Raw genomic sequence first — 27,553 nt, forward strand, 5'->3', positions numbered from 1 at the left:
CTGCTGCTAACGAAGAGACAGTTCTCGCCATTGCAAACAATTGCAATGTCCATCTGCTTCGCTTGCTGGCGCATATATAGACTATTTAAATTCTCGTGCCAGCGCACCAACGCACCCGACTGCAGCGACTCAACTTGCCCTGGCGGCCTGACTGGCTGCCCGGATGTAAACAACCTCCGTGCTATCAACGCAGCACGGCCGGTGACTCGGTGCGGCCGGAGCCTCGCCTTGGGCCGTCGTTTTTTCTTATTTGTGAAGGACTAGTAGTGCCATTTAGTGGAACGTGCCCCTGTCACATGAGGAACGACCGCTAACAGCATTTGGATACGGCGACAGCTGTGGACAGCTCGCTGGTAAGTGGTCTGCCATCAGTCGATGCGTTTGTCAAACATTTGGATAGGGTTAACTGCGAAGTACCCGGGTACCCGTGCCGCACACAGAACATACACGTGCGGGCAAAGAAAAAAAGCGCACACTCGTTTTATTTTACTTGTTTGTGGGTTTTGGGGTATGCGTTCGCATTCTTTTGTAGGCCGGTTTAAAGTAACAGGGCATTCGAGATAAAATCGTTTGTTGCGCGCGGCGTCGTTTCAAAGCAACCTGAGGGTTACTTCGTGCTGGCGAAAATCAGCGCAGTCAGACGGAAGCGGAAGGAAGGTAGAGAGGTCGGGAAAGCGGGAAAGGAAAGCGTAATGCAAGACGAGGAAAGGAACGCAACCCGCCTGCATTTCTCTGAACTTCAGGACAGAGCCGCACACGGGTACGTTGTCACAAACTCGAGCGTACGACGTCTAAAAGTACCGCATAATTTTTTTCATTTTTATTGTACATCTGGCGTATTGAAGCGCAGCAAAGACGAGGACAGGAACGCAGACAACGACACACAAGTGTGGCTGTTCCCCTCCCCTCTTTAAAAAGTGTGTTGTTTTGGCCAAGCACAGACACCCCCTTACATGCGAAATTTTGGAGGCAAAAACCATCGCTGATTTGGGGGATAACTGCATTTTGAAGCCGTCGGTTGCTCTCGGGGCAAAAGAGTTAGAATTTTTAAGGTCAAACCCGTGAATTCTTGTGCAGACCGTTTCTCTTTCGCGCATGCGTCTTCTGGTTGCCCTTGCGTGAACTCGGCAACTTCCCATTTGTAAAGTTCTTTCGTTCTTTTTTTATCGGTTTTTGTCGGTGTACTTCCATTGTATACTTTTATCGTCTTTTGACAATGTTAAACTTTTCCGCAGTTTTATTTGTGTTGTTGTGATATTGACTACATCCTGGTTGGTTCAAATGAGGCATGTTGGCTGATAATGAGCACTATATATGTGGTGGTTGGGTTTTTTTGTGTCATTAAAGTTGGAAGTTAGCGCTCTGTGTGTCGTCGTCTGTGTTCCTGTCCTCGTCTTTGCTGCGCTTCAATACGCCAGATGTACCAACTCGCCCTTATTGTACAGCGCCTAATTCTTGTTAAAGTCGTCCGATTCATTCAGTTCGGTTCTATTCGAACCGAGAAAATGCTAGAACTCTCTGGAAAGAAGCGGTGCTAACGCGACCACTCGCCGGCAAGAAAATACCAAAATAAAAGCTCCGCCGCTCAGCTTTCACCGAAACTTCGAGTTCTTTCGAGGGGGCGCGCGTGGCCTTGCCAGTGCTAAAACGCGGCGATGATTCCATAAGGGAGAAAGAGGGAAGCTGTTTGGTCGACGGCGGCGGACGCGTTGTGTGTTGTGCCCTCTCTCTCCGCGCCGGCACAGTTATAAAAAGAGAAGCCGCGCCTAAGCAAACCGGCTACGTTTGGACGTCGTGATGTGACAATGGCACCTGCCAGTTTGTGCACCACACCATCGGCAACCCGCGCCTTGGAGGACTCCAACGTACTTCCCGGACCTTGAATAACCGTGATCGTCTTCGACAGCCTGGCCTACGACAAAGCCACACTTCACAGGTAGCCGAATCGCCTCCGACGGCGGTGCATCGTCCGGCCCGGTCGGTGAACATTGTGGGGCTCTGTCTCTCATATGCATCGAACTGTTCGTGTTCTTTTTAGTTCCTGCTCTATTTAGTAACACTCCTGCTTGTATACTTTTGCCTAATTTTGAACTGTTGCTCGCATTTGTATTCCTTCTAAGTTACCTCTCCCTTACATTCCTGTCCTCGTGCTTGTACCATGTTTTGCCTGTCCAAATATAAGTCTTTGTGTTGTTTTCGTTCAAGGCTCTGACTCATTCTTACCACTCTGGTCGGCGAAAGCCGCACATCAGACGGCCACCCCCTTCGTCACCTGTGCCCTGTAGATTCGGTGGGGTTGTTTGCTCGCTTGAGTCGACTCCCCACATCTTCTAACAGCACACCCTATTAAGGAATCGGTGACATACGTAAAAGATGCTATGAGCCTATCGAACGATTAAATGCATGTAGTGTGGTCCACGACAGCGACGTGGTTCGAACCCAAAATGTTTTTATTCCCTTTTGGATGATAATGAGGGGTCGGTATACAATCAGGGCCTGTCAGTCGCCAGCCAAGGCCACGTAATTAAAATCAAAAATTCATGCCCTGATGGAAGATAACCCAGTTTGCCTTAGCATGACACAAGTCTGCCGGGCATAAAAAGGGATATCGTTTTTTAGAAGAGCAATGCACAGACTCTTTTGCTGGTAATAACTTTATGTCATAATCAATAGTAAGACCATACACAAAAATTACTCGAATTATCCGACACTCGATTTTGACACGGAGATTGATGCTCCAAAAAAAACTCCCCCACCTCCCCGAAGGGGATCGTGCGGAAATGCGAATGCATTGGGTGCACCGATGAGTGCGCTGCGGCAAGCAGTAACGGAGAGAGGCGTGCACTCCACTGCATTTATATACATTTTTCCGAGCGCAGCGAGCGGAGAGAGGGTACGCGGAGAGGCGAGAGACCCGCGCAACACGCCCGCCCCGCGCGCGAGCTCTCTCTCCCGCCGAGCTCCGCGATGCAAGCGTCCTCACACGCCCGAGCGCGCTCCTCCTCTCCACTCACTCCGCTACTCCGCCCGAGCTCCACGATGCAAGCGCCCTCACACGCCCGAGCGCGCTCCTCCTCTCCCCTTGCCCTCCGCTACTCCCGCCCGAGCTACCACCTGCTCCGGTTGTGTTGCTAGGGGCGAGGAGGAGCGCGGAGAGATAACATCTGCGGGCGCACGCCGACGGAGCACGACAACCCCCGACTAAGAAATGCATTCGCATTTACGACGACGACGACGACGAAAGCAGAACTACGAGGCGTGCGCTCGCGCTGGAGGAATGCAGGCGCACGCCGGCCAACGGAGCAAGACAACCCCCGGCTAATAAATGCATTCGCATTTAAAAATGCACTGTGGTTTTGCGTGACGGAAACTTCTAGAATCACGTTAACATTAACTAAGGCAGGTGTGTGTGGCCTGCAGCGTTGGTAAGTTTGCGAGAATAGCGTTTCCATTTCAACTGTTTTTTGTTGTCATGCAATCATAAGTAATTTGGTGCCATCAACGAGGTTTACGTTAGCTAACAAGGCTGTAGTAACGGTTGCGGCTACAAATGACCTTACGCACCAATCATGCTCGTCAGCACGGTGACACAGAATAGTAAGGTGTCGGAATACGGATGACTGAGTAGCCTAGTTTATTACTACTGTAAAAAAAGAAAATGTTTTCTGACCCAGTGAAGGACTTTCCTGTATGACCAGCTGTGTTGTGACAGATGACCATACTTGAGACAAGCCATAACAAATTAGCTTTGTATGTAACACCACGAGGGAAATAGGTGGAGGTATCTGCAAGTATAACTGAAACAGTGTGTGCCTGTCCGGCATGAATTCATTATTTGCTGATTTTCTTATCCTGATACATGATCGAGTTGAATGACTTCATAGATCTTAAGGCAGGGTAGACTGTGCTGCACAAGGCAAAGGGCAAAGCTGCATTTGGAAACCAAGTTGGCCCCTCCAGCAGAAGTGAGCATTGCCACGGCTCGCAACAGCCGTCCAGCTCGCAAAAGCTGAACTTTTTCTATGAAAGTGAGCCACCATGGTAGGGGAGAGGCAGTGTAAGGGTTTGCATCTTTAACTGTGTGCCCACTCACTTGAAAAGATGCAAGCTGGAATCCTAAAGCAAGAAACAGCAGTTAACAAAATCATGCAATACTAAAGTGTTTTTGAGTCAAAAACAGAAAAACTTGCACGTGTTCTGAAAGAACCCCATGCAACCTCGAAAATGATGACGCACGTTTGTCTCAAACAAGCCTGGCAGGAATTTTCAGGCCAAAATAGACATGAATCACGGTATCATTTCAGAGCATACTTGCAGCGCTGCACTTCTATTGCATCCACACGTGGGACGAAATAATGGAAACATTTCTTGCAGGCACCTTCAAGGGCTGTGAATTTGCCCTCCTTTTTTCTCTGCCTTGCTTAATTGAAAATTTTTGTAGTGTGTCTGGGAACTTGGCACTTTGCACAACATGGCAGCCGTGCAAAAAGCCAGACACACAAGAGGCAGCGTATAGGTGTTCGGGCAACTGTTAGTTGCAGGAGCAAATCTTTTGGCAATTTGAGATGCATCAGCATAGAAGTCAGCTTCAAAAGGCAGACATTAAATTGCTTGGGTGACCTCAGCTGCATTTGCGAACTCCTCTACATTACGAATTGGATCTATATAGTTCATCGTGGAGCCTTCCATTGTTTTGCAAGCTTGAGAAAGCTCCACAGTACATTCATAGTTGAGAACCACTGATCTAGGTACTAACGAGATAAAATAAACTGAATATTTTATCATGAGGCGTAAAACCTAGGTATGAGAAGCCCTTTGCAGGGTGAAGTAGCAGACCAGCTTCAGCACGACCACACATGTGTGATTGCTTTTGCTGCCTGAAGGAATGCATTCGCTGGTGATCAGATATTTGTGCCTACTAGAGGGATGCTTACTGCACAAGCATTGTTCAAGAAATGCTCAGATAGGCACCTCGGAGTGCTAAAGGTGAACAAGTCAACAGGAATGTGCAACATTGGATAGGCCTTGGCATGTACATGTGTTATCTCTGAGGGGTTGTGCATGTGCCCAGCTTAGTCAATATGGAGCACTAGGCATGTGGTATCGCTCTGTGTGGGTTTGAATTCAGGCTGGGGTTCTTTTTGGGTAGTACAAACAGGCTGGGTCATGCTGTCTGTACTAAGACACCTGAGCTCCCATCGAATCTTCTAAAACGTGCTCTTCTTGCTGGCATGGGTACAACTGATGGCTTGATTCCTTCCATTCTGTTGTTGATAGACACTCACATATTTCCACTTGCCTGCCGACTTGCTTGCTTGCTTGCTTAGAAGGTTCGTTGTGGCTTTTTAAGCACATGCTTTTCAGGAGCAGTAAAACTGCTATCTTTGTATTCCAAAGTATTACAAGCAAGCATTGCAATGGGTGAATGCTTGTTTTATATTCTATTATAGATCAGCGATATGGAGTTCAGTTTTGAAAGAGGAATTTATGGTGCCATGTTTTTTAAAAATATGACAAGAGACTTTTTTTTTTTTATTGTACATATCCTGGCACAATTGCAAGTGTAACATTTTGATGGAGTTTAGCCTTATTATAAAACTGCCTTTCAAAATATTTGCAGAGGATGGCATTCGTGCCTTGCTGGGATTCATCGTCGACAGGTGTGGAGATTCTTTTGACGCCATTTTGACCGAGGCAAGTTTTACGTAACAGTTGAGCCTAGGCGTAAAGAACTTCAGCAGAGAGTTAAAAAGGTGCTGTTAGCTAAATTTAGCATAACTGGTTAGACTGATTTGCCTTGCTGCGACGAACGTGATGGGCAGTGGACAACAATTATTACAAATGGCTAAAGCATGGCCATTAACTAGGCTGAACAAAAAGGCAATCATCCATTTCATACAGGTGTAGCACAAACAACAGTAACAGAAGCATAGATTCTGGGCTTCAGCTGGAGATTGCTCACTGGTCACTCAATAATGGCTCAAAATAACAGTCGTTCGCTAGGAAAGGGATGACGTTACTGAAGAGGTATTATTTGTCATCAAGATAAATAAGAATTGCCATCCTGCATCTCGAGAGATAACAAGGCTAGTCATATTCATAGTCATCAATAGAGACCGGAACTTTAGGCAAAATGCCTATTTTTTATTCCAGTCCGTATCGAGCCTATTTAACATATAAGCATGAACTAAAGGAAGGGGAACATTTTAAGCAATAGTTGATTGTGCCTATACGTGCCTATTTTGAGGTTCGTGCCTATACAAGCTTTTAAGCGCCTATAAATGCCTTTTTTGTGCTGTCGAGTACAGACTTTGCCTCAATCAGTCGTATATCTCGATGGAAAAAAAGGAAATCTATTGTTGGACTGATGGGAATGCATGAGCATCTTGTCTCTCTCCATTGCTAACTTGAGGCCTCGCCCGATGCTCATTCCTTTCTCTTCAGACATCCGCCACGCAGAGTTTCTTTCACCCCACTCAGTAAAGCGTATAACCACAAAAATATCATCATCTTCTTCCTACACTATGCCAACCATGCTTAGCGTTCTAATAATCTCAGCGGTCTCGTTTTCTCGCTCTAGCAGCGGCTTTGGCTGCCTGTCTTTCCTTTTGTAGTCTGCCAGTATCGCCATTAGCCGCAGTATTTTTCATTTCTTCCTCGTTTGCCACCCTAAACTGGCTGCGTGCTCGATAATTATACAACGCGGGCAATCAGTGGCAGGAGTCACAGAGACCCGCCGAGACTCCCCGTGACTGACGGGCACGTCTGCAGAGGCAGCTGCCGCTCAGTCGCACTCCTGTTAAAGTATTCTTAGCACCGTCGCTCTCGTCACTCACGCAGCCGGCGATCTCTAAGCGCTATCTCACTTTACCGTTTTTGGGTTTATGTCGCTGGCTGTTTGACAGAGTGACGCGTAGCGACGGAAATATTACCCGAAATGCCCTATATATTGTTCGCGCAATAATACAGTGCTAACAGTGGCATAAATTGTTTTGTCACAGACAGGAGAACACGTGTTTTGAGGAATGGTCTCGTCGAATTTAGTCTGCAAGGCATGCAAGGTGAAAATAAAGAGTACGCGTTGTCCCCCAACCAGTCGGCGTGCAGCGAGTATAGAAAACAGTATGTTTGTGAATGGGGGTATGAAGTAATGAAAATGACGAGGCGCGCTGGCGTTGGAAATGGGTTCGCACTGGCTTGTTTGGAAGAAAACAAGAGAGCAATTGAAAACGTTGTATTTAGCATTTTTAAGGGTTTTTATTGAATGCTAGCGGCATAAAAAGATTCTTGCGGGTTCCGTCGGCGCGTCGTCTGCTAGCGCCCCCAACGATAGCGCGCAAGCGCCAGCCTGCGAGGGAGCCGGCCAATGGAAGCCCTACCTCTCAAGGCCAGGACGGTACTGCGGGAAAGCACAGCTACTCTCTTGGCAAGATGCGCAACATTCCTTCTGCTTAAAAAATTGCAAATAAACCTGAACCCTTTCCCACTTATTTACCTCGGACGGGATTTCGAAAAGCCTTTCTAAACAATGCAAAACAATTACAAATTGCTCGCGAATCCCTCCCCCCCCCCCCCCCCCCCCCCAAAAAAAGGTCGGATTTGTTTGGTGTCGAGAATATTGCAGCGCAGATTGCACGCGGGCGAGGCTAGAGCGTGCCCTAGAGAGGCAGCGCGAGGCTAGCTTGTGGCAAGATTAAGAGAAAACCTATTGACCCTATCACTACAGCCAGCACGTCAGCGTAGTTGGCGTTTCTGCTCTCTCCGTAATCCGTCCGAAGCCTGCCGACAAATGCCGAAGATTAAGACGCCGAAAAGTGTCCTTATCCGGCAATGGACCAGTGGATCGCAGTGCTACACCGTCGACGGAGAAACAGTATTCTGCCAACCCTGCGGAAAGCAGGTGAGAATACAATACTTTCCACTTGATCTTAATTAACGATATCATGCACTTGACGTGAACACTGGACCAACCGTAAACGTGACGCCTCCAACAGTGCTTACGCTAAATTTATTCTGAATGCTCAGAACTTGCCAATAATGTGCGTTTTAAGAACTTTTTACGGTAACTGCTATTCATTGTTGTGCAATGTTTGCAACCTAATTCGGGAACTGGCTTCCTTATTGAAAATTTCCGGCACAGTGTTGGTCGGATTGTTGTATAAGCATCATGATTTTAAAAACGGTTACCTGCTATTGCGCAGCTGGCCAACTTCGCCATTCCTTGAGCTATTGTCAGGTTTACAACTCTACATGACTAAAAGCAAAAGTACACTAGCAACGTTTCACGTGCCTTATGCAATATCTTAGTTTTCGTTACTGTTTTCTTCGCGCAGGTACCCTGTGAAAAAAAGTTCCACTTGCAGCAGCATGAAAGAACAGCACTGCATCAAGCCAATGCTCTGCGCAACCAGCCGTCGACATCAAGACAATCGTTCCTGGCTGAAAGTATTGCTCAAGGAAAAAAAAGTGAATTCAGCGCTGACCTGTGCGAAGCATTAGTCGCTGCTAACATCCCTTGGGCGAAAATCGAAAACAAGACTTTCAAGAATTTCTTGCAAAAGTACTGCAAACAAAAGGTACCATCAGAGTCGACTCTTCGCAAGGAGTACCTGCGACCACTGTACGAGAAGACGCTACAAGAAATTAGAAGAGAAATCGGTGAATTCCACATTTGGATTTCTGTGGACGAGACGACAGATGTCACCGGACGAGTACTCGGTCACTTTGTAGTCGGAAAGCTTGACGCAGAAGAGAAAACAACACCCTTCCTGGTTTGCTCAAAAGAGCTAGAAAAAACTAGCGGAGAGACCATCGCCCGCTTCATGAACTCGTCATTGAAGCTTCTGTACCCCTCCGGAGCCCACGACGACCGAGTACTGCTGCTCTACACAGATGCAGCAGCTTATATGCTTAAGGCTGGTGCACTTCTCAAGGTTTTTTACCCAGAACTATTGCACGTCACTTGTCTTGCTCACGGGATTCATCGGGTGTGTGAAGAGCTACGAAAGTCGTTCAGTTCGGTCAACGAACTGATAGCTGTAGGGAAGGCGGTGTTCCTCAAGGCTCCTTCCCGCGTTCGTGCTTTCAGGGAGCAGCTGCCGGGTGTACCTCTTCCACCGGAGCCTGTTGTTACCCGCTGGGGAACTTGGCTGACGGCAGTGGAATACTACAACCAACACTTAAACGGTGTCAAGGCTGTTGTAAGCAGCTTTGCTGAAGATGAGAGTGTCGCCGTGAGAAGGGCCCAGAAGGTTCTACATGATGTTACACTTGCATGTGACTTGGCCTATTTGTGTGCCCATTTCACGTTCTTGGCAACAACAATACAGAAACTTGAAAGTTCGGGCACAACGCTGACTGAAAATATTCAGCTGATTTTGGACGCACAGGAAAGGTTCGCTAGTGCTCCCAGGGGACCGGTTGCTGACAGAGCTATAGAGAAGCTTAAGTCTGTGTTGGACAGAAATCCCGGATTTTCGACGCTGACGGAACTGTCTGAGGTTTTGAGCGGCGGACATACCGCGATTCCAGATGGAATCAAAACATCCAACGTGCCAAAGTACAAGTACGCTCCGCTAACCTCAGTGGATGTGGAGCGTTCTTTCTCTGCGTACAAGACGATATTGACTGACAGAAGGCACAACTTCAAGCCCGAAAACCTGGAGATGGTGCTTGTTTGCCACTGCTTCCACAGCCTTTCGCACAGTGTTGCGTCACCCTAGATATCTTGAAATCGTCACCCTTGAGTGTTTTATGAAGAAAATAAAATTGCATTTTCAAAATACCGATGTTTGTAGCCTGTGTTTACTCTAAACCGAAAAATTGCACTGAAATACGCCGCCTGAGTAAATATTATTCGAGCCTATATATGCCTATATGGTAGTACTTAGTGCCTATATATGCCTAAATTTCAATTTTGAGCGCCTTCAATAGGCGCCTAAAACCCGTTTTTTTAGTGCCTAAACTTCCGGTCTCTAGTCATCAACCACTGGACAGCGTGTCTTGACTGCATCATCTTTACTGGGAGGACTGTGTATTCTGTTTGCATCGTTCTGGGTCTTTAACATTGAATATCCCAAGAAGGCACACAGAGCTCTAACGTTTGTGGAACATGCCTTTTTGGACCTTGCCAGCGCCAAACCACGTGCGAAGGATTTTGAACTAATTCACTTTTATCGCATCAATATCGCTCACTAGTATTTTATTTGTTTTCAATCCTGTTGTAATCATTGGATAGTAGTCAAAAAGAATTGCGTATTATGTTTCTGACTTTTTCTTTTTTTCTTTTTTTACTGAACAGGGGATATTTGATGGGCCCTTCTGTATGCTGATAATGCAGCTATCCTTTAGTGAAGCAATAATATTAACGAACTAATTTAACTTCAAACAATTATCTAACTAATGTTGGCAACTGGTGCCAAATGAATCAACTAAAAAGTATCCGAAAAACATGAATTTCACGGCTTTTTGTTCTCACTCTAAAGAAGCTGTCGTGTACCACCCATTCTGTTCTATATCCTTGCAATTAACCCGTCAGACTCGGTCACTTTTCTTGGCGCATTTGTGTCTTTATCAAAATGCACTGCTATTTTCCACAGCATATTACTCATTTATCCATAGCCATCTCATTGCTGTCTGTCTCCTACATCATTTATCTGTTGTGCCTTTACCACCCACAAAATGCTCGTTACCTTTCAATGTCAAATCGTTACACAGCTCTCGCTCATTTCACCACCAACTGAAAATTTTTTTTGTTGTTGTAAACCACTGCAACCATTTTTTTTTTTTTTCACTTTGTGTACTGAGTACTCATGCGTACTGATAAGTTCTGATAAGTACTGACGCGTTCTCGATCCGCTAGGGGGACGGCCGCTAGGGGGCCGAGCAGTGTGAACGTGCCTCCCGGCGGAAATTGTGCCTTTCTGGTGTGGATACCCTTTCCTAAGGACCATCCGCACCACCGGACACCACCCACTGGACCACCTCTGTCTCCCTTCGTGAGTTTTCACCACCTTTGGACAAGTGCAAGCCGAGCACCGCACTAAGCCTAACGCCGGCCACCACCGCCGGCGTGGTCGACCATGCCCGCCGAGGAGGAGGCCGACGAGGGGCAAGCCCCGCCCAAAAACAACAGCCAGACCTCAAGGCGCCTCTACCTGGAAGTCGAAGAAAATTTTCCTAGGCGTGCCGGCGACGGCCGTCTGGCCGCACCCATGAACGGGATCACCCCTACAACGGAACCGGCAGCCATGGACACTGGTATTACAACCGTCAGCACCGACGGACCTCGGGACCCCGCACTGCAAGTCGACCGTAGCACCGGCCGAATGACTATCGCTGTCCACGGAGCTGAGCTCCCGTCAACAGACACAGAGGGCTGGCAAGTTACCGGCAAGCGAATCCTACAACGTATTACCTCCACCACTACCGGTGAGCCTGGGGCTACCCGCAAGGAGCCTGTTACCAACCACACCACGTACGCGAGGAGGGTGGCAGCCCGTATTACCAAGGCGGCCCGGCCCGCATGCCTCACACGCTCCCGCGAGAGGATAACAAGATCGTGCTGCGCCCACGAGGAGGGCTCAATATAGCCCGCACAGAGGCGTCGACACTCATGTCGGCCATCTTTGCAGCGGCAGATATATCGCTACACGAGTCGAAGGAGGACACGATTTGTACCAACGTGGCCCAGAACATCGTAGTTGTAAGCACCCCCGACGAGGCCCGGGCCAAACGTTATTACGCCAGCGCACGCCACCTCTGCATCGGGGGCCGGGAATACGAAGTAAGCACCTACCGATCGGCCCCGAGTGGAACGGCAAGAGGAATCATCCGCGGCATCGCAGTAACAGACACTTACGAAGATCTGCAGGCCAATATCGTCAACGAGGCCAACCCGCTGGCTCTGGAAGCGCACTGAATCGGCACGTCAACCACCATCATTGTACTGTTTGAGGGAACGCGAGTTCCCAATTACGTGAAATACGGCTCCATTCTGGTCAAGTGCAGTCTCTACCGCCAGCACTACGCGGTGTGTCGGCGGTGCGGCACGGTAGGACACCGCACGGACGTCTGCCCCTTCCCAGACACCAAAGTATGTTACGCGTGCAATGCACCGAACCCGGGCCCCGACCACGGGAAAGAATGTACACCACGCTGCAAGCTCTGATTGATTGATTGATTGATTGTGGGGTTTAACGCGCCGACGCAACGCAGGCGATGAGGCGCGCCGTAGTGGAGGGCTCCGGATTAATTTTGACCACCTGGGGATCTTTATCGTGCGCCGAAATCTCGTACACACAGGCGTTTTAGCTTTTCACCTCCATCAGAAAAGCGGCCGCCGCGGCCGGGAACCTCGTGCTCAGCAGCGCAACGCCTTAGCCACTGAGCCACCGCGGCGGGTACGCTGCAAGCTCTGCTGTGGTCCTCAGCCCACCGGGGCGGTAGGATGTAAGAACCGCTACAACGTTCCGTATGTCGTTGCGCGTCGCCGTTGGGAACAAAAACACGTGAAGCAACAACAGCCGCCATTAGGCCTAGCGGACTTCCCACAGCTGCAGCCACTCACGCCATCGCCGCAGCAGCCGCCGCCGCTCCGCCAGTCGTCGCCGCAGCGCCAGCCGTAAAGGTCGAGCGGCGCGCTCACAAGAACGAGTGGAGTGGGCCGACGTAGTCAAACCGCCTGCTCCCAAGCCAGCGCCCGCACCGGCGAAGCCGCAGCCAAACCCGGAGATGCTCGCTCTATGCGCCGAGAACGACCGACTAAAGCATCCCGTCACCGAGCAGGATGCCCGTATCATCAAGATGAACGAGAAGCTGGACCGCCTACTCGCCCTCCAGCAACAACCGCCGCCGCTCGCCCACAACGGACCCGTGGAAGACATTGCCGACGAGGACTCGGCAACGGACGAGCCATCTCAAACCAAACGACGAGCCACTGACGCGCCCAAGGGCAGCAAGATGAAGGCAGCACTCCGCCGTCTCGAAGAAAGGTTCAACAGACACAAAGAGGCATTCAACAGACACGTGGAATCTACTAACAAGCGCCTAGCAGCCCTCGAAGCGACCACGGCGAACATGAACGCACGCCTCACGGCACTCGAGCAGACGTGCCAAGCCATGCAGAGCAGTATCCAGGCGATACAAGAAACACTTATACAGATCCAGACGGCCATCTCCCAACCTGGCCCCGGTCCGCACCACTCGCAACCCGACCAACGCCCAACATGGCCAAAGCACTACTAACCCCCAATAGAGACCTTCTCAGTTGGCACTGGAACTCAAACGGCTTCCATCATAAGCGAGCAGTATTACAACAACACATCCAGCAGCTCCCTCGCCCACCTGATGCTATTCTCCTCCAAGAGACGCACAGTGAGGCCCCTCCTGCCCTACCGGGATATCGCTCCCATGCCTGCCCACCATGCGCCCACACCGTCGGCAAGGGGGCCGGCCAGGGCATCTGCATCCTGGTACGGAAAGGCATTACCTCTACGAACACACGCTTTTGCAGAACAGCGCCATCGAGCACTGCGCCGTAGAGCTCATCATCAGTCGAAAAGAGAGGAAGGAGAGCACCTTCTTGATCAATGTACACAGCAATCCCAAGCATCACCAGCAGAAGTTCCAAGCCTTAATACACAAGATGAGCCAGCTGGCCCAAGACAGCGCAGCGTTGCTCTGCGGGGACTTTATTGCTTTCCACAGGGACTGGGGCTACCCCACGACCAACGTCAAAGGACGCAGTCTGCTCGAAGACACCACAGACATCGGCTATCACCTACTCAACAATCCTATGGCGCACACAAGCCTCGGCTTGTCTACTCGGCAAGACACCAACCCCGACCTCACCTTCTATAGGCCGGCCCGCGGCAGCGCCGCGGCTCGCTGGCGGAACACGGGGGAAATGCTCGGCAGCAACCGCTGCATCACAGAAGTCACCGTGCCGCTGTGGTCTGCGGCACCAGCGCCTACCCCCAGAGCAGGCCAATGCTACTTTTTCTAGCTTCGGTTCTATTATTGCGTGCCTAGAGGCAGTGGCGCTGGGGAAACACTCCTCCTCTCATTTTTTTTTTCTTTCCGCTTCTCTCCGACGCGACTGGGGGCGCGCATGCGCGATAACGGTCACCGCAGTTGCTGCTTGCGCACGGCGAGCAGCGAGGCCGACGCGCGTCTCATGTAGTGGGCGATCCCTCGGACATTACGGTGCTGCAAAAGGGACGCCAAGAACACCAGGGTGAATCGTAACGCGATGACTCTGAGTGCTGTTAGCAAAAGGTGAGAACGCCGTTCGTATGCCGTACGTGAAGCTGAGCTGAAGGATAGGACTTGTGTCGTGCGTCTGCTGTGCTTGAAGACAGACAACCTTGTCTGTGTTGTATTGGTCATCGGTGTTTCTCGCCGCACGTTGCGTTCGCGCACGTAACGCGAATAAAGTGTTCAAGTGATATTCGAGCTGGCGTCGTTACTGCTCAAGCGGCGTGGCTTCGTGCCGTCGGAGCGAGGCTTGCCCGTTGGAGCAACACTCTCACTCCGTCTCATTATCATAACAGTTGCGTGTGTGCGCTTCGCTGCTCTGGGTGTGCGCATGCGCGCGACTCTCCCCCCCCCCCCCCCCCCCCCCGGCTCCTCTCCTTTCAAAAGCGGGAATATGGAACATAAGCGGGGGAGCGCACGGCGCCGGATCAGTCCAGCGCTCACTCTCGCACTTGACTTGACTTTGCTTGACGATACCTCCGTGCAAGATCTTCCGATAAAGACGTGATGGAAGCGACAGTCCCTTCAGCAAGTGGACTGACGCAATCCAATACCAGCGTCAGTCCAAACGCTCCCCCCTGATGCATCGCATCACATCAGGGTTCCCTCGCGGGAAGATGGGCGTAATTTTTTTATTATAACATAGATTAGTAAAACAAAGTGTACAACTTCTGTGTTAATCTATGAAAAACTTGATTGCTGACAAAACCGACCCGTTGAACGTTTCTATTAACCCTTTGACGGTGAAATTTTTTTGCCAAATGAGACACCCCAGAGTCGATTTTTTTTATTGTTGATTGAAATTCTTACAACGAATCTATTGAGAGAAAAAATTGTTGCAATTTTTTTACGGCGACCATCAAGTGACAAAAAATTCTTGTGTTGCTAGCATGCACATGGTTTATTCATGAGTAACAAAAAAATCTTAAAAAGGTTCGCGGGTGCAAGAAGCGGGAGGCGCCCGGAGGACAAAACCAAAACTGCTGCGTGCCCGTGCGTGACCGGATGAGCAAGCGATAGCCGGCGCCTTGCTGTAGTAAAGCATAAAGAAAATGTTGTATATTTGTCTCTTTGGTTTCGGTTCCGTGATTCACTGCCGCAGGTGGCGCCAGTGTTGTTTACGTATATAAGCATGCGCAACTTGGAATAAAGGGTCTTTTGTTCCGATGGGCACTCAAGTTGTCTAGTCGTTCATTCATCGGCGGCACACGCCGCCACTACATTGGCGACGAGGATGCTCGTTTAGGAGGGGGCGTGATTTTCGTGATTTTCGCCAACTGTTTTCTCCGCCATGAGTGTTTCCGGACTGGCACCACCGCCCCTGTTCCTGCCCACGCCTGGCCGTCCTGCTGTACCCTGGCTGCAATGGATCCGCATCTTCGAGAATTTTCTGCTCGCATCGGGTGCTTCGGAGTGCGCGCCGGACCGTCGCAAGGCTCTTCTACTGCACAGCCTCGGTGTCGAAGGCCAGCGCATATTTCACACTCTGCCGCTTCCATCCTTGGCCAACGCTAAGCCCGGTGAGCAATCAACTACTGATACAGAATCAGGAGTTATCAAGGACACTACTCAGACAAAGCATGAAGCGTCGTCGTAAGATATCGCTGTCGCAGCGCTGCATGCGCACTTCACGACAACAATCAATGTTGTGGTCGAACGGCACCGTTTCGGAAGGCGCGTGCAGCAAGTCGGTGAAGCAATCAATGAGTACGTTACCGCGTTACATGAGCTTTCAGCAGTGTGCTCTTTTCCTTCTCAAGAAGATTCCTTGCGTGACCAGTTCGTTGCGGGTGCATCATCTCGCAATTTGCGCGAGCGGTTGCTTCTTGAAGGGTCTTCCCTCTCGTTCGCTCGAGCTGTACTTATAGCGATGCAGTTCGAACAGGCCACCAATGATCTCCAAGAATTTTCCACTGCAGATGTGCAGCGCATAAATGCTCGTGCAAACACTCCGCCTTCCGCACCTACTTCCGCCGGTCCCTCGAACCGTTTTCGCAACCAGCAGGCACATTGTTACCGCTGCGGTTCCCCTCGGCACAACGCAGCTTCATTCCGCTGCCCCGCCAAAAACAAGCGGTGTCACGGTTGCGGTATTATGGGTCATTTTCGCTCGGTCTGCAACAGAAACGCCGCTCCGGTTCGTGAACTAGACGGCGAAAATTCGATAACTGAAGAAGTATTAAGCATTCTGGCTGTGACGACATCCACTCGTCCCGCAATCTACATATCAGTAGCAGTTGGTGAAACGAAGTTAACTTTCCTCGTGGATTCAGGGTCGTCAGTTCCAATTTTGTCGCATGACCTATTTAGGCAGCATTTTGAAGGACAGACGCTTTCAGCTGCTCGAACTAGACTACTGAATTATTCGAAGAAACCAATTCCAGTGCGTGGTTGCTTCTTTGCTGATGTCACGTACAATAACTGCACAACAGTTCTTTTTTATGTCGTTGAACAAGGCACCTCGCTTTTGGGTATTGATACAATCAGGGCGCTCGGTCTGCAGATTGATGGCTCGTCACTACAGTGCCTTGAAACGACAGCGGTGCGTACTAGCGCTCGAACGGAGCACACCGCAGTCAAGGCAGGGGCGGAGGAGTCCATTCACCTTCCATCAGAATTAGTTGAAGAGTTTGGTGCTATTTTCGATCCAGGACTTGGCATCGCGAAGGGTTTTGTTCACCGCGTCAAGACACGGTCCACAGTTCAGCCAGTTGCTTCAAAACTCAGGCGCCTTCCGCTCTCACTCCGGCCCCGAGTCTCGGAAGAACTCCGCCGCTTGGAAAAGATGGACGTGATAGAGCGAATAGAGGCATCCGAGTGGGTGTGGTGGAAAAAAAAGATGGAGGTATCCGCATTTGTGTAGATCTTCGACAGGTAAACAAAGCCGTCGTAGCAGATAGCTTTCCCCTCCCTCATACAGAAGAGCTATTGCATAGCCTAGTGGGGGCAACCCACTTTTCCAAGCTTGACCTTGCATCAGCTTACCATCAGGTCATGCTTCACCCCGAGAGCCGCGATTTAACGGCTTTTATAACACACGATGGCCTCTTCCGTTTTAAGGGGGCACATGGGTCTTTGATCAGAAACTTTATTTTTGCAGTTATGATGGTGAAAATTGGGGGGCACGTGTAGTTTTTCATTCTTATTGTAGATATAAAATTTGTTTTTGAGTAAAATGATTTTATTCAAATTTATGTGGATTTTTATATTCATTTTTTTGACAGCCTTTGTAAAAAAACTGCTGGAGGGATGCAGCTAAACAGGGAACCAGTGAAATGTGCACAAATCAAAGAGTGCAATAAGACTAACGTTATCATTCTAGCTGGTCTGTAGCAGAAGTTACGACCATTTGAAGTTTGGGCCTAGAAGGCAAAACCGGTTTTTCTGGGTGCCACCTTTCAAGCCCAAACTTCAAATGGTCGTAACTTCTGCTACAGACCAGCTAGAATGATAACGTTAGTCTTATTGCACTCTTTGATTTGTGCACATTTCACTGGTTCCCTGTTTAGCTGCATCCCTCCAGCAGTTTTTTTACAAAGGCTGTCAAAAAATTGAATATAAAAATCCACATAAATTTGAATAAAATCATTTTACTCAAAAACAAATTTTATATCTACAATAAGAATGAAAAACTACATGTGCCCCCCAATTTTCACCATCATAACTGCAAAAATAAAGTTTTTTTGTTTAAGACCAGTGAGCCCCCTTCAGCACCATCTGCTTTTCAAAGTATGATGTCGAAAATTCTGCAGGGTTGCAGCGGTGTCCTGTTCTATATCGATGACATCATTGTGTTTGGGAAGGGTAGAGAGGAGCACATGGCGAATCTTACCGCAGTTCTGAGGCGCATAAAAGAGGCCGGACTCAAACTGAACACAAAATGCGTCATCGATACGCCGGAGCTGGCGTTCTTGGGCCACAGGATCACTGCAAACGGTATTGTGCCGTTGAAGGAAAAGGTTGCTTCCATCCGAGACACTCCAGCGCCCACTGATCCGGCCAGCCTTCGATCATTTCTGGGATTGGTCGAATATTATTCTAGGTTTATTCCCAACTTCGCTGACACGGTTGAACCAATGCGTGTCCTGCTAAGGAAGGGGCAGCGATTCGTTTGGTCTGACGAGATAGGCGCTAGTTTCAGAAAGACCAAAGACGCGCTGGCATCTAGCACTATACTGAGAATGTTCGATGCATCTCTTCCAGTCTTAGTTTCGACGGACACATCAGAGTGCGGACTTGGAGCGGTCCTACAGCAGGTGGACGGACATAAACTGCACACTGTCGCTTTCGCGTCTCGAGTTCTTTCGCCAGCTGAGAGGAAATATTCGGTAGGAGAACGGGAAGCGTTGGCCTGTGTTTGGGCGTGCGAGCGGTGGCACGTGTACTTGTGGGGACGCCCCTTCACGTTGCTCACTGATCATCAAGCCTTGGTGGCATTGCTTTCAACACAAGGAACAGGAAGGCGCCCCTTGCGGGTAGCGCGATGGACAGAACGCCTACTACGGTACAACTATACCGTCGAGTACCGCAAGGGGTCGCAAAACCAAGTGGCGGACGCACTCTCACGCTTGCCCGCGTCGTCTTTCCAGGAAGAAGAAACGCTGTTTGACGAGGTTGTATCAGTTCTCGAAATTCCTTCCTGCATTACCAGAGAACAGTTTGAGCAGTCCCAGTTGCAAGATAGCACACTGCAACAAAGCAAAATCTATGTGCAATCGTCGTGGCCGGCACACAAATCCTTATCGGCCGAGCTTCAGCCTTTCTTCCAAGTGCGTGACGAACTTTCTGTGGTAGACAATCTGCGTGGCGAACGGCTTGTGGTTCCCACGTCACTCACGCAGCAGGTAATCGCTGCAGCACATGAGTCGCATCCCGGAGTGGTGCGAACAAAAGCGCGGCTGCGAGAAAAGTATTGGTGGCCGGGCATGGACCGCCAAGTCGAGCTAGCTATTCAGAGGTGCAGCATATGCCAGGAAGCAGACAAAAGTACAAAAGTCAGAGCTGCACCATTGCAACCGGTCCCATTTCCAGATCAGCCGTGGCAGAAGCTGGGCATGGACATTGTCGGTCCATTTGAGCGGGCGCCTTACGATTGCAGATATGCAATCACGCTGGTCAACTATCATTCCAAGTGGCCCGAAGTACACTTCTGTGGTGACACAACAACCAGCACAGTAACCCGGTTTTTGGTGTCTGTGTTCGCGCACGAAGGCTACCCAGATGAGATTATTTGCGATAACAGCCCACAGTTTGTATCCCGGGAATTCCAGGCGTTTCTGCAAGATCGCGGCATTCGCTTGAAGCATTCGTCCGTGTACCACCCACAAGCAAACGGCCAAGTGGAGAGATTTAATAGAGTACTAAAAAGCTTCATTCAAGTGGCGGTTCTTGAGCAGCGACCCTTGCGCCAGGCGGTAACAGTACCTCGGTGTCTACCGATGCACACCGCATGCTACAACGGCAAAAGCTCCAGCACTTCTGCTACACGGACGGCTGCCAAGAACTCGGTTGGATGTCGTCGGGCATCCGTCGGGCACCTTCTTTGACGATCCTGGGTTGGAACTCCGGCGTTTACGGGAGCGGGTGAAGCAAAAACAACAGGACAGCAAACGATACACGGATGTTCGGAGGGCTGCAAGAGAAACCAGAGTTGACGTTGGTGACTTCGTCAGAGTGAAGAAACCCACAATTAGATTTAAAGGCGACCTGGAATTCAGCCGCCCAAGAGAGGTGATCAGCAGAAAGGGACCAGCCTCTTTCCGCCTGGATGACGGTAAAACCTGGAATGCGTCGAAGTTCTCAAAGGTTCCGCGAGCCTCTCCTGCTCTTTATACGTGGAGAAGAAACAGTACAGCTAGTGAAAGAGGGTCTCCGCCTACATGTGAGGGCCCTACTCCAGAATTAACGACGAGGACTTCTTCGGCTGCTCCTTCGGCTGCGCAGGTGCCCATGTGTCCTTCGGCTGCGCAGGTGCCCATGTCTCCTTCGGCTGCGCAGGTGCCCATGTCCCCTTCGGCTGCGCAGGTGCCCATGTCTCCTTCGGCTGCGCTGGCGTCCAGGTCTCCTTCGGCTGCGCAGGCGTCCAGGTCGCCTGCTGTTACCCAGTCGGCCGAGTCTCCTGGAGCAGTCACCCAGCAACGAAGGGTGCAACCACCAAGAAAGAGACTACCACCACAGCGTTATGGCTACAACTAGTGCGCGAAGTTGTATTTTTGTATAGTATTTTGTATAGTATTTTGTATTGTATTTTTGTATAGTTTGTATTTTTGTATAGTAGTTTTGCATATGTACTAACCTACTAACCTACTACATTACTAATCCATATAGCTGTTTTTAAGGAAGGGAATGTGTTGTATATTTGTCTCTTTGGTTTCGGTTCCGTGATTCACTGCCGCAGGTGGCGCCAGTGTTGTTTACGTATATAAGCATGCGCAACTTGGAATAAAGGGTCTTTTGTTCCGATGGGCACTCAAGTTGTCTAGTCGTTCATTCATCGGCGGCACACGCCGCCACTACAGAAAAGAAGAGCCATTGGGGCAACAAAGAAATTTCATGTATTTCCGCAGTATGGCAGCACATGCCAAGTGAGAGAAATGATCGAAAAAGGCGCGCTTTTTGAGCACACAAGCAATGACGTACATGCAAGTCACTGACCATTCTGAAGGTGTTTGCAGGGGACGTATATGTACGTCATTGACCCTTCAGGGTCAATGACATCCCAATTCACGAGGAAGACTATTTTTTCCCGATCCAAATACCGATTATAAAATGAAGCCTCGACTTTGCGAAATGAGTGTACAGACCGAGTTGAAATGGTGGATAAATCTTATTCACAACAAGAACAAGAATCCTCCACATCTTCAGCTGCTGCTGCTGACAGTTCTTAATCTTTTAAGGAACAAATTTACGTTTCAATGAAAATTGTAAAGCATCATACGTGGCGAGTTTCGTTGTTTTGTTGTTATTCTTCCATTGTATCACCCAAAACAGAGGCTCCATTGTGAATGCACGCATTTTTACCGATAAAGTATCAGGCAAAACCTTGGTCTTGACCGCGTGCACTTGCTTGTGGTAAAAATTGACCACTACGATCGCATCGCCCACGACCTGCAGCCATACAGCGCGGCTGAGGAACCCCTCTTCATTGACATGATGCGCTGTGCGATTCCGCAGTACGTCGTTCCTTCACGAAAGACCTCTTCACGAATGGTCGTTCCAAATTTATGCGCGATCAAATAAAGATGAAGTAAAGGAGCGTGTTCGGGACATATCCGACAATGGCAGCGCTGAGTGCGTCTGATGGGTGGACATCGCAGGCCGGTCACAGCTACAAGTGTTACGGCCAACATGATGGACTGCAACTTCAGGCAGCACGCGTTTGCCCTCGCCTGCAATCCAAAGCCACAGGAGCACAGTGGAGAGAACATAGTTCAGTTTCTCCGAGACGTGACCGAAGATTGTAAGCCTGCCCGACAAAATTCACATTTCTGTCATTACTGAAAACGGCAGGAACTTTGCTCCAGCGGTTGCCAAATGCAAGTGGTTGTTGGGACTTCTCTGCTTTGCCCACACCCAGCAGCTCTGCATCAATGAGGCCAAAAGGGAAGTTGCAAGTTTTACCGCGCCTTGTCGCCGTAGCTCGCTTGCTGGACCCGAGTAGAACCACACGGCGTTCCATCGTCGCGGCGTAACAAAGACACTTCAAAAGCCAAGCGGTTTATATAGTCATAAGCGTTCAAAACTCGTGAACCACTGGCGCTTGTCATACATCTCCCATTCTTTAGCGAAAATAAAACTGGGTACATTTGAGGCAAACTTTACGTAATTAACTGGCAGCACCCACGTTCATTTAGTTAGGAACACTCATTGAGCTGGTTTTTGAGACAGTAGGCGAAAAAAAAGTGGCAGTGCAACGCCGGCATGTGCAGAGAAAAAAGCACAAAGAGAACAAAACTCCCACTGGCGCAGTTTCAGGTAGGGGGCACGTGAGCAATGCGAAGGCGGGAAATTTGAATTGCATTGGGTGGCAGCAGTGGGCAGATAACAGTGCCACAGCCCATTATGGCGAATCACTGCTTTGCACTTCTGACAGCTTTCACATTGAGTGGAATGGCTTTAAATTTTCCAGTATTGTGCAAAGTCGCAAGCAATTGCAGGTCGCTACAAAAGAAGTGCACGTGCACGCCTTCTAAACATCCACAAGCACATGCACACGGCCCAGCCCAAAGCGATCAGACGTCCCCACACACTGGAACAGCGAGGATGCCATGAAGGAGAGACTCGTCGAACTCAGTACCCCAATATCACTCCAACATTGCAAGTCTGATGTGGAGAACCTGAGCTCGAAAGAGAGGAAATTAATGGGTGTGGAAGCGTTGCAGCCCCTGGACCAAGCAACTACCCAGCTGTGTGCAGACCGCTGTCCTAGGTACCCGTCTTTCATTGCACAGAAGTGGTGCTGCGTGAGCATGTCTTTAAGGCAATGAGGCAGCATTGTTTGCAAGGAGCTTTCTGCGATGCATTGCAACATGATTTCCAGACCTAAAAAGGGCACGTGTTCCACAGAAAGTCCTGCTAGTTGACCCTCGATACAAAGACATTTGTTACACTGAAGAGAGTGGAAAAAAAAAATGAGCAAAAGCCACACTTGCAGCTGCAGCAGCTGAGCTGGTGCCAGCCTCAGAAGACTGTGCCCAGATGACATGGGGACCCCATGGGGACATGGGGGAAATCTCCCCATGGGGGGAGGGGGGGGGGGGGACATTTTTTCTTCCCAAGTACTAGTATTAACATAGTGCCGGAACAGAGCGCACACAACAGTGTTCTTTGCCAAGTGGCAGACAGACAGACTAATTGGGCGCCCCTGTGCTCCCACGGTCCGAAAATCATTTTTAAGTGGTGGAGGAGTCACAGAAGCCGGCTTTACCCAGTGCCGGCCCAGGTGGCACCGAAGTATGTTTTTCGATTGCTTCCACGCACGCAAGGATGAGAGGACGTTCTCGACAGCAGGAAAGGCTATCAGAAGATGGTAGCAGCAAGTGCTTCTCCCAGAGCATGTAGAGCAACTAGTATTCCTCCATGAGAACTTGTGAACACAGTATGTGATTTCTGAATAAATACCCAACTAACAATGTTTTCACAAAATGCTGTGCCTACATGAGTTCCCAGCGCTCATCCTGTGGTTATTCTTCTGTCTGTCTCGTCTGTCGCCCCGTGATCAGTTATGAACACCTACCAACTCACCCAACTTGCAACTGTCTTGAAAAAAAAGCTGCGTACGTTGTTAGTTAGTCGGGTCGCAATTTTCTCATTTTTCCTAGCAATTTGTGATATGTACTATTCGATCCGATATTACTAGACTGAATCCCTATACGCTCTGAATTCACTTTGAAGCTCAGATTCCCTATTCGCCCATCCCTCAAAAAAAGGGGCAAAGCTGCCTGCACTCACGTGAGTCGCCGATGCTGGGGCTGCTGGGCCTGAGCAGCCGGTGGGAGGCGATGCTGACCAGGGGTATGGCGGTGCACTCCCCGCTCTGGCAGTTCTCCACCTCCAGGGCACTGGGCAGGCGCAATCAGGAGACACTGAACACACCCCGAGGAGGCCAGGGTAAGACCCCACATGTTCCTGCATCACCAGTTGCCCCCCTAAGTGTGCACTGGTCGTGCACTGGTTCTGTACCCCTCGTCTCAAAGAAACATGGCTGCTGAAGCCAGCTGTAGAACCTTGACACTTCACTCTCTGTAAACAAACAGTAGCCATTGACAACAGCAGCTGGCTTAGTGACCATCAACAGTGTTTAATCGCTGAAACAGCAGCGAACGTGAGCTAGCTACAACATTCATACACATTTCCCCTGTAGCGGGAAACACGAATTGAAATAACTTGTTCATCCCATCATACATACTTGGCTATCATTACTGTGCTAAGTACCCCCTCAGAGATTCAAAACATTTTGTTTTTCATTTTAGAGCATGCAGCATCAATAAAAAGCCATAAACACCGTACCACAGGTGCGATGGTTTCGTTACCAGTGTTTGTAATTATTTTCTCAGAATGCAAGATTACGAAAGTGCTTACCATATTTACTCAATTCAAACACACACTGTTTAACACGCACCTGATTTTTCACTATCACAAAGTGCAAAAAATTACCTTTGCACAGAAAGCAGTTCACGGATGCTGGAACCTCAATTATTATCCTGCCAGGACAACTCATTTCCCAGAATGCAAGCTAAAAGGGCGTACCATATTCACTCAATTCCAACACACAATATTTAACACGCACGTGATTTTTCACTGCCACGAAAAGTGCAAAAAATTGCCTTTGCACGACAAGCAGTTTATGGATGCTGGAATGCCATTTATTATCCTGCCAGGACAGCTCTCCAACACCAGTGAGTCCCAACACAATGCATGCACTCCCATAAAGGCCACTGCGACACCAGAAATTTGTAACAACAAAAGGATGTTCGGAGAGGCTGTCAGGAAGCGACAGTTTTTTTCTTTTAATGCAGGAAGGATGCCCACTGCACGGTACCAAGCTAACTGCTTATCCCAGAGGCAAGGTAGAGTCCCTAAAAACTTCGGCAAAAGCTTCTTTTTAACTTTAATCAGTCCAGAATGTACTAAATCACTTCACCTCCTGGAGGCCCGTACACAGGCTGCATGTGACTTTTGTGCCTTGCAGCCAACACGCTCACACCCACCGGAAAAGATAATTGCCTCCTGTGCCCACTTGATTTTGTTATTTTGGAAAGGGAGGAGCAAAGCATCGCTGAAGCAGTGTGGAATACCATGCAGTAGGCGTCTTTGTTCTGCGTGAAAACATGGTAATGAACCTCTGGCGCTTTTTTTTTATTTTGGTGTTTGCGTTGCAACAGGCCATGCAACCTTTGACGCTGCTCTGCTGCGGTTATTCGATTATGTTAAAAAATTCCCACTGCTTATTCAATGTAATTAAAAACAGCCCTAAATAAACAGGACACGAAGAAACAACACGTGGTGCTGTGTTTCAGCTGTGCTTGATTCTAGCAAGCGTCCAACTTCCGGCTGCATTTTCCCGTAAACGACAGCGTGTCAGAATCGCATAATTATGGTAGTCCCAAGCAGAACATGTTGCTTTGTATTTTTTTTTAGCCAACAGTTTATCAACAGCACACAAAACAGTTTTATCCATTTACCCACATTTCGCTGTAATAGGAGCACTGAGTCAAAAATGATAGTTTTTTTTTTTATCCCTGAAAAGAAGGCGGGGGGGGGGGGGGGGGGGGACGGAGGAAGCAATTTTGCTGCCAAAATCAAACTCCTATCGGGTAACCACTACTAGAGGTCTGCAGATACTTTAGGGTTCGAAGATCCAGAGGCCTTTTATATTGTCACTATTCAATTCATTATTCAAACCAGCCGCGCGTGCAGCGGCTGGTTTTGGTATTGTCCTCCGGGCGCTTCCCGCTTTTTGCGCCCGCGAAACTGATATCTATCTGATTTCGATTCACTCAAAAGGTGCGGCTTGTTACTCTCGCTTTTATTTAAAATTTTTCTTGTGTTACTCATGAATAAACCACATATATGTAACAACACAAACAATCTTTGTCACTTTATGGTCGCCCTAAAAAAATTGCGACTATTTTTTCTCGAAATAGATTCCTAAATCAGCAATAATAATAAATCGACCCTGGGGGGTCGCATTTGGAGAAAAAATTCGACCCTCAAAGCGTTAATTGTAACAAAAGCTTGATGTGGGCGAGTTGGTACATACCACTAAAAATTAATCGGCGCTGAAACAGGGACGAGAGGAACACGTAACTCACAACACGGTGCCGGCACCGTGTTGTGAGTTACGTGTTCCTCTCGTCCCTGTTTTAGCGCCGATTAATTTTTAGCGTTAATTGTACAGCAGTGGATGTCAATAGACCTTGAGTAAAGGGCTTCAAAGTGTCCCTCACACCTGAAAGGGCAAGTGTCGCCAGCACACACATTTCCAGCTGTCATCAGAGCAACCACACAGATATGCAGAGTGGGAATGAGCAAGCTGTTCCGTTGCACATCTGCTCTACACTGACCGCAACTGGATGGCGGTCATCATAGCAACCTTGCCAGGTGCACCGAGTGGGGAGGAGCGAGCTGCTCCTGCCGAGTGCACTGAGCTGAAGTGTCAGCTGCATTGCGGGGCGAGAGGTGCCCGTTTTCTGTTCTCCTCATTGAATAGCTTATTTGAGTGAGGTTTGCATTAAAAGAGGCGTCGGTGTTATTCTAACAAGGCAATCTTTGGAGTGAATGAAACGTGTTTTCATGGCCCCATAAATAGCACAAAACAAACTATATTGCGCCAGGTGTCTTGACTGCATGGACAGTGAATTAAGGCAACCAGTGGCGTTCCTTGTATTAATTTTTTAGATGCGACGGCATCTCATTCACTCGCCTTATCCCTCCATACGGCGTTGTCGTTGTCCGTCCACACCCCTCCCCCATTCTCCTCGCCGCACGAGCTGCGCTCTCCGCCGCTCACCCCTCTCCTCTCCGATAGCGAACACTCTCTTGCGAGGGGCATTAGATTCGATTGGATTGGCTTGGCTTGGATTGTGTTGCGTCATAGCCGCAGCACGTTCCACGCGATGGGAGAATCAACCTAACGGAAACAACAACGGAACCCCCTATGCATCGCATAGGGGGTTCCAGCGAGGGGTGGTGGGAGTAATTTTTTTCTCTTCATGTGTTTAGGCAATCTTACAGCAAACATGTTCTGTAGGCTGTGACAAAATGAGTCTTTATTTCCGGCCTCAAGCACACTTAAGTGCAATTTGAAAGCTGTTCACTCATGTGCTGCTGGGCTGAACGCATTTTCACCTGCCTGTTTACACACCACTTCCCGTTTCGAAAATAATAAACGTACTCATCATACTATCTGCTGCTTTCTAAATGTATCCCCTCTGCCAGTCTCGTTTTAACTCAGAAAAAAAACTTCTGACATTTAATTCGACATCCAAATTACTTTTCAAAGCATTTGTACTCCATTTTAGAGTGCAGAATTTCAACGTTGCAAACCTTTGCTAATTTCAATAACAGGAGCAACACTTTTCATCTCAGTCTTCTTGAGGGCCAGTGGAACTAAAATAACCAACGAATGATGCACTTCTACAGCAGAGACCAACTAGGCCAGAGACTAGGCTAGGCCAGCGGCCAACCCTAGGCATCAAAAGTTGTCCCTCAGGCGTGAATGCACTGAGAATGCTTTCAGCACTTCACACAGCTCAGCTCTTTAGAGCACAGACATATTCCAGTCAGTAGAAAGACC

At 49.1% G+C, this 27,553-nt stretch overlaps 1 protein-coding gene and 1 pseudogene across 4 annotated transcripts in view; one reads left to right on the forward strand and one right to left on the reverse strand.

Moving 5' to 3' along the window:
- Nucleotides 1-27,553, reverse strand: part of LOC144147361 (zinc finger FYVE domain-containing protein 21-like) — a 99,040-nt gene that overhangs the window by 58,579 nt on the left and 12,908 nt on the right. For 2 of the 4 annotated variants that reach the window (XM_077679472.1, XM_077679475.1), the window contains exon 4: nucleotides 23,707-23,816. In XM_077679472.1, coding sequence (XP_077535598.1) covers nucleotides 23,707-23,816 — 110 coding nt within the window. Of the gene's footprint in view, nucleotides 1-19,731; nucleotides 20,375-23,706; nucleotides 23,817-27,553 lie in introns of those variants that run through there. The other 2 variants (XM_077679471.1, XM_077679474.1) reach the window with 2 other exon arrangements.
- LOC144144860 (zinc finger BED domain-containing protein 4-like) lies at nucleotides 21,604-23,479 on the forward strand (annotated as a pseudogene).

Source organism: Haemaphysalis longicornis, unplaced genomic scaffold (genome assembly GCF_048455015.1).
Source record: "Haemaphysalis longicornis isolate Haplotype H1 unplaced genomic scaffold, Haemaphysalis longicornis Haplotype H1 scaffold_7, whole genome shotgun sequence".
NCBI lineage: Eukaryota > Metazoa > Arthropoda > Arachnida > Ixodida > Ixodidae > Haemaphysalis > Haemaphysalis longicornis.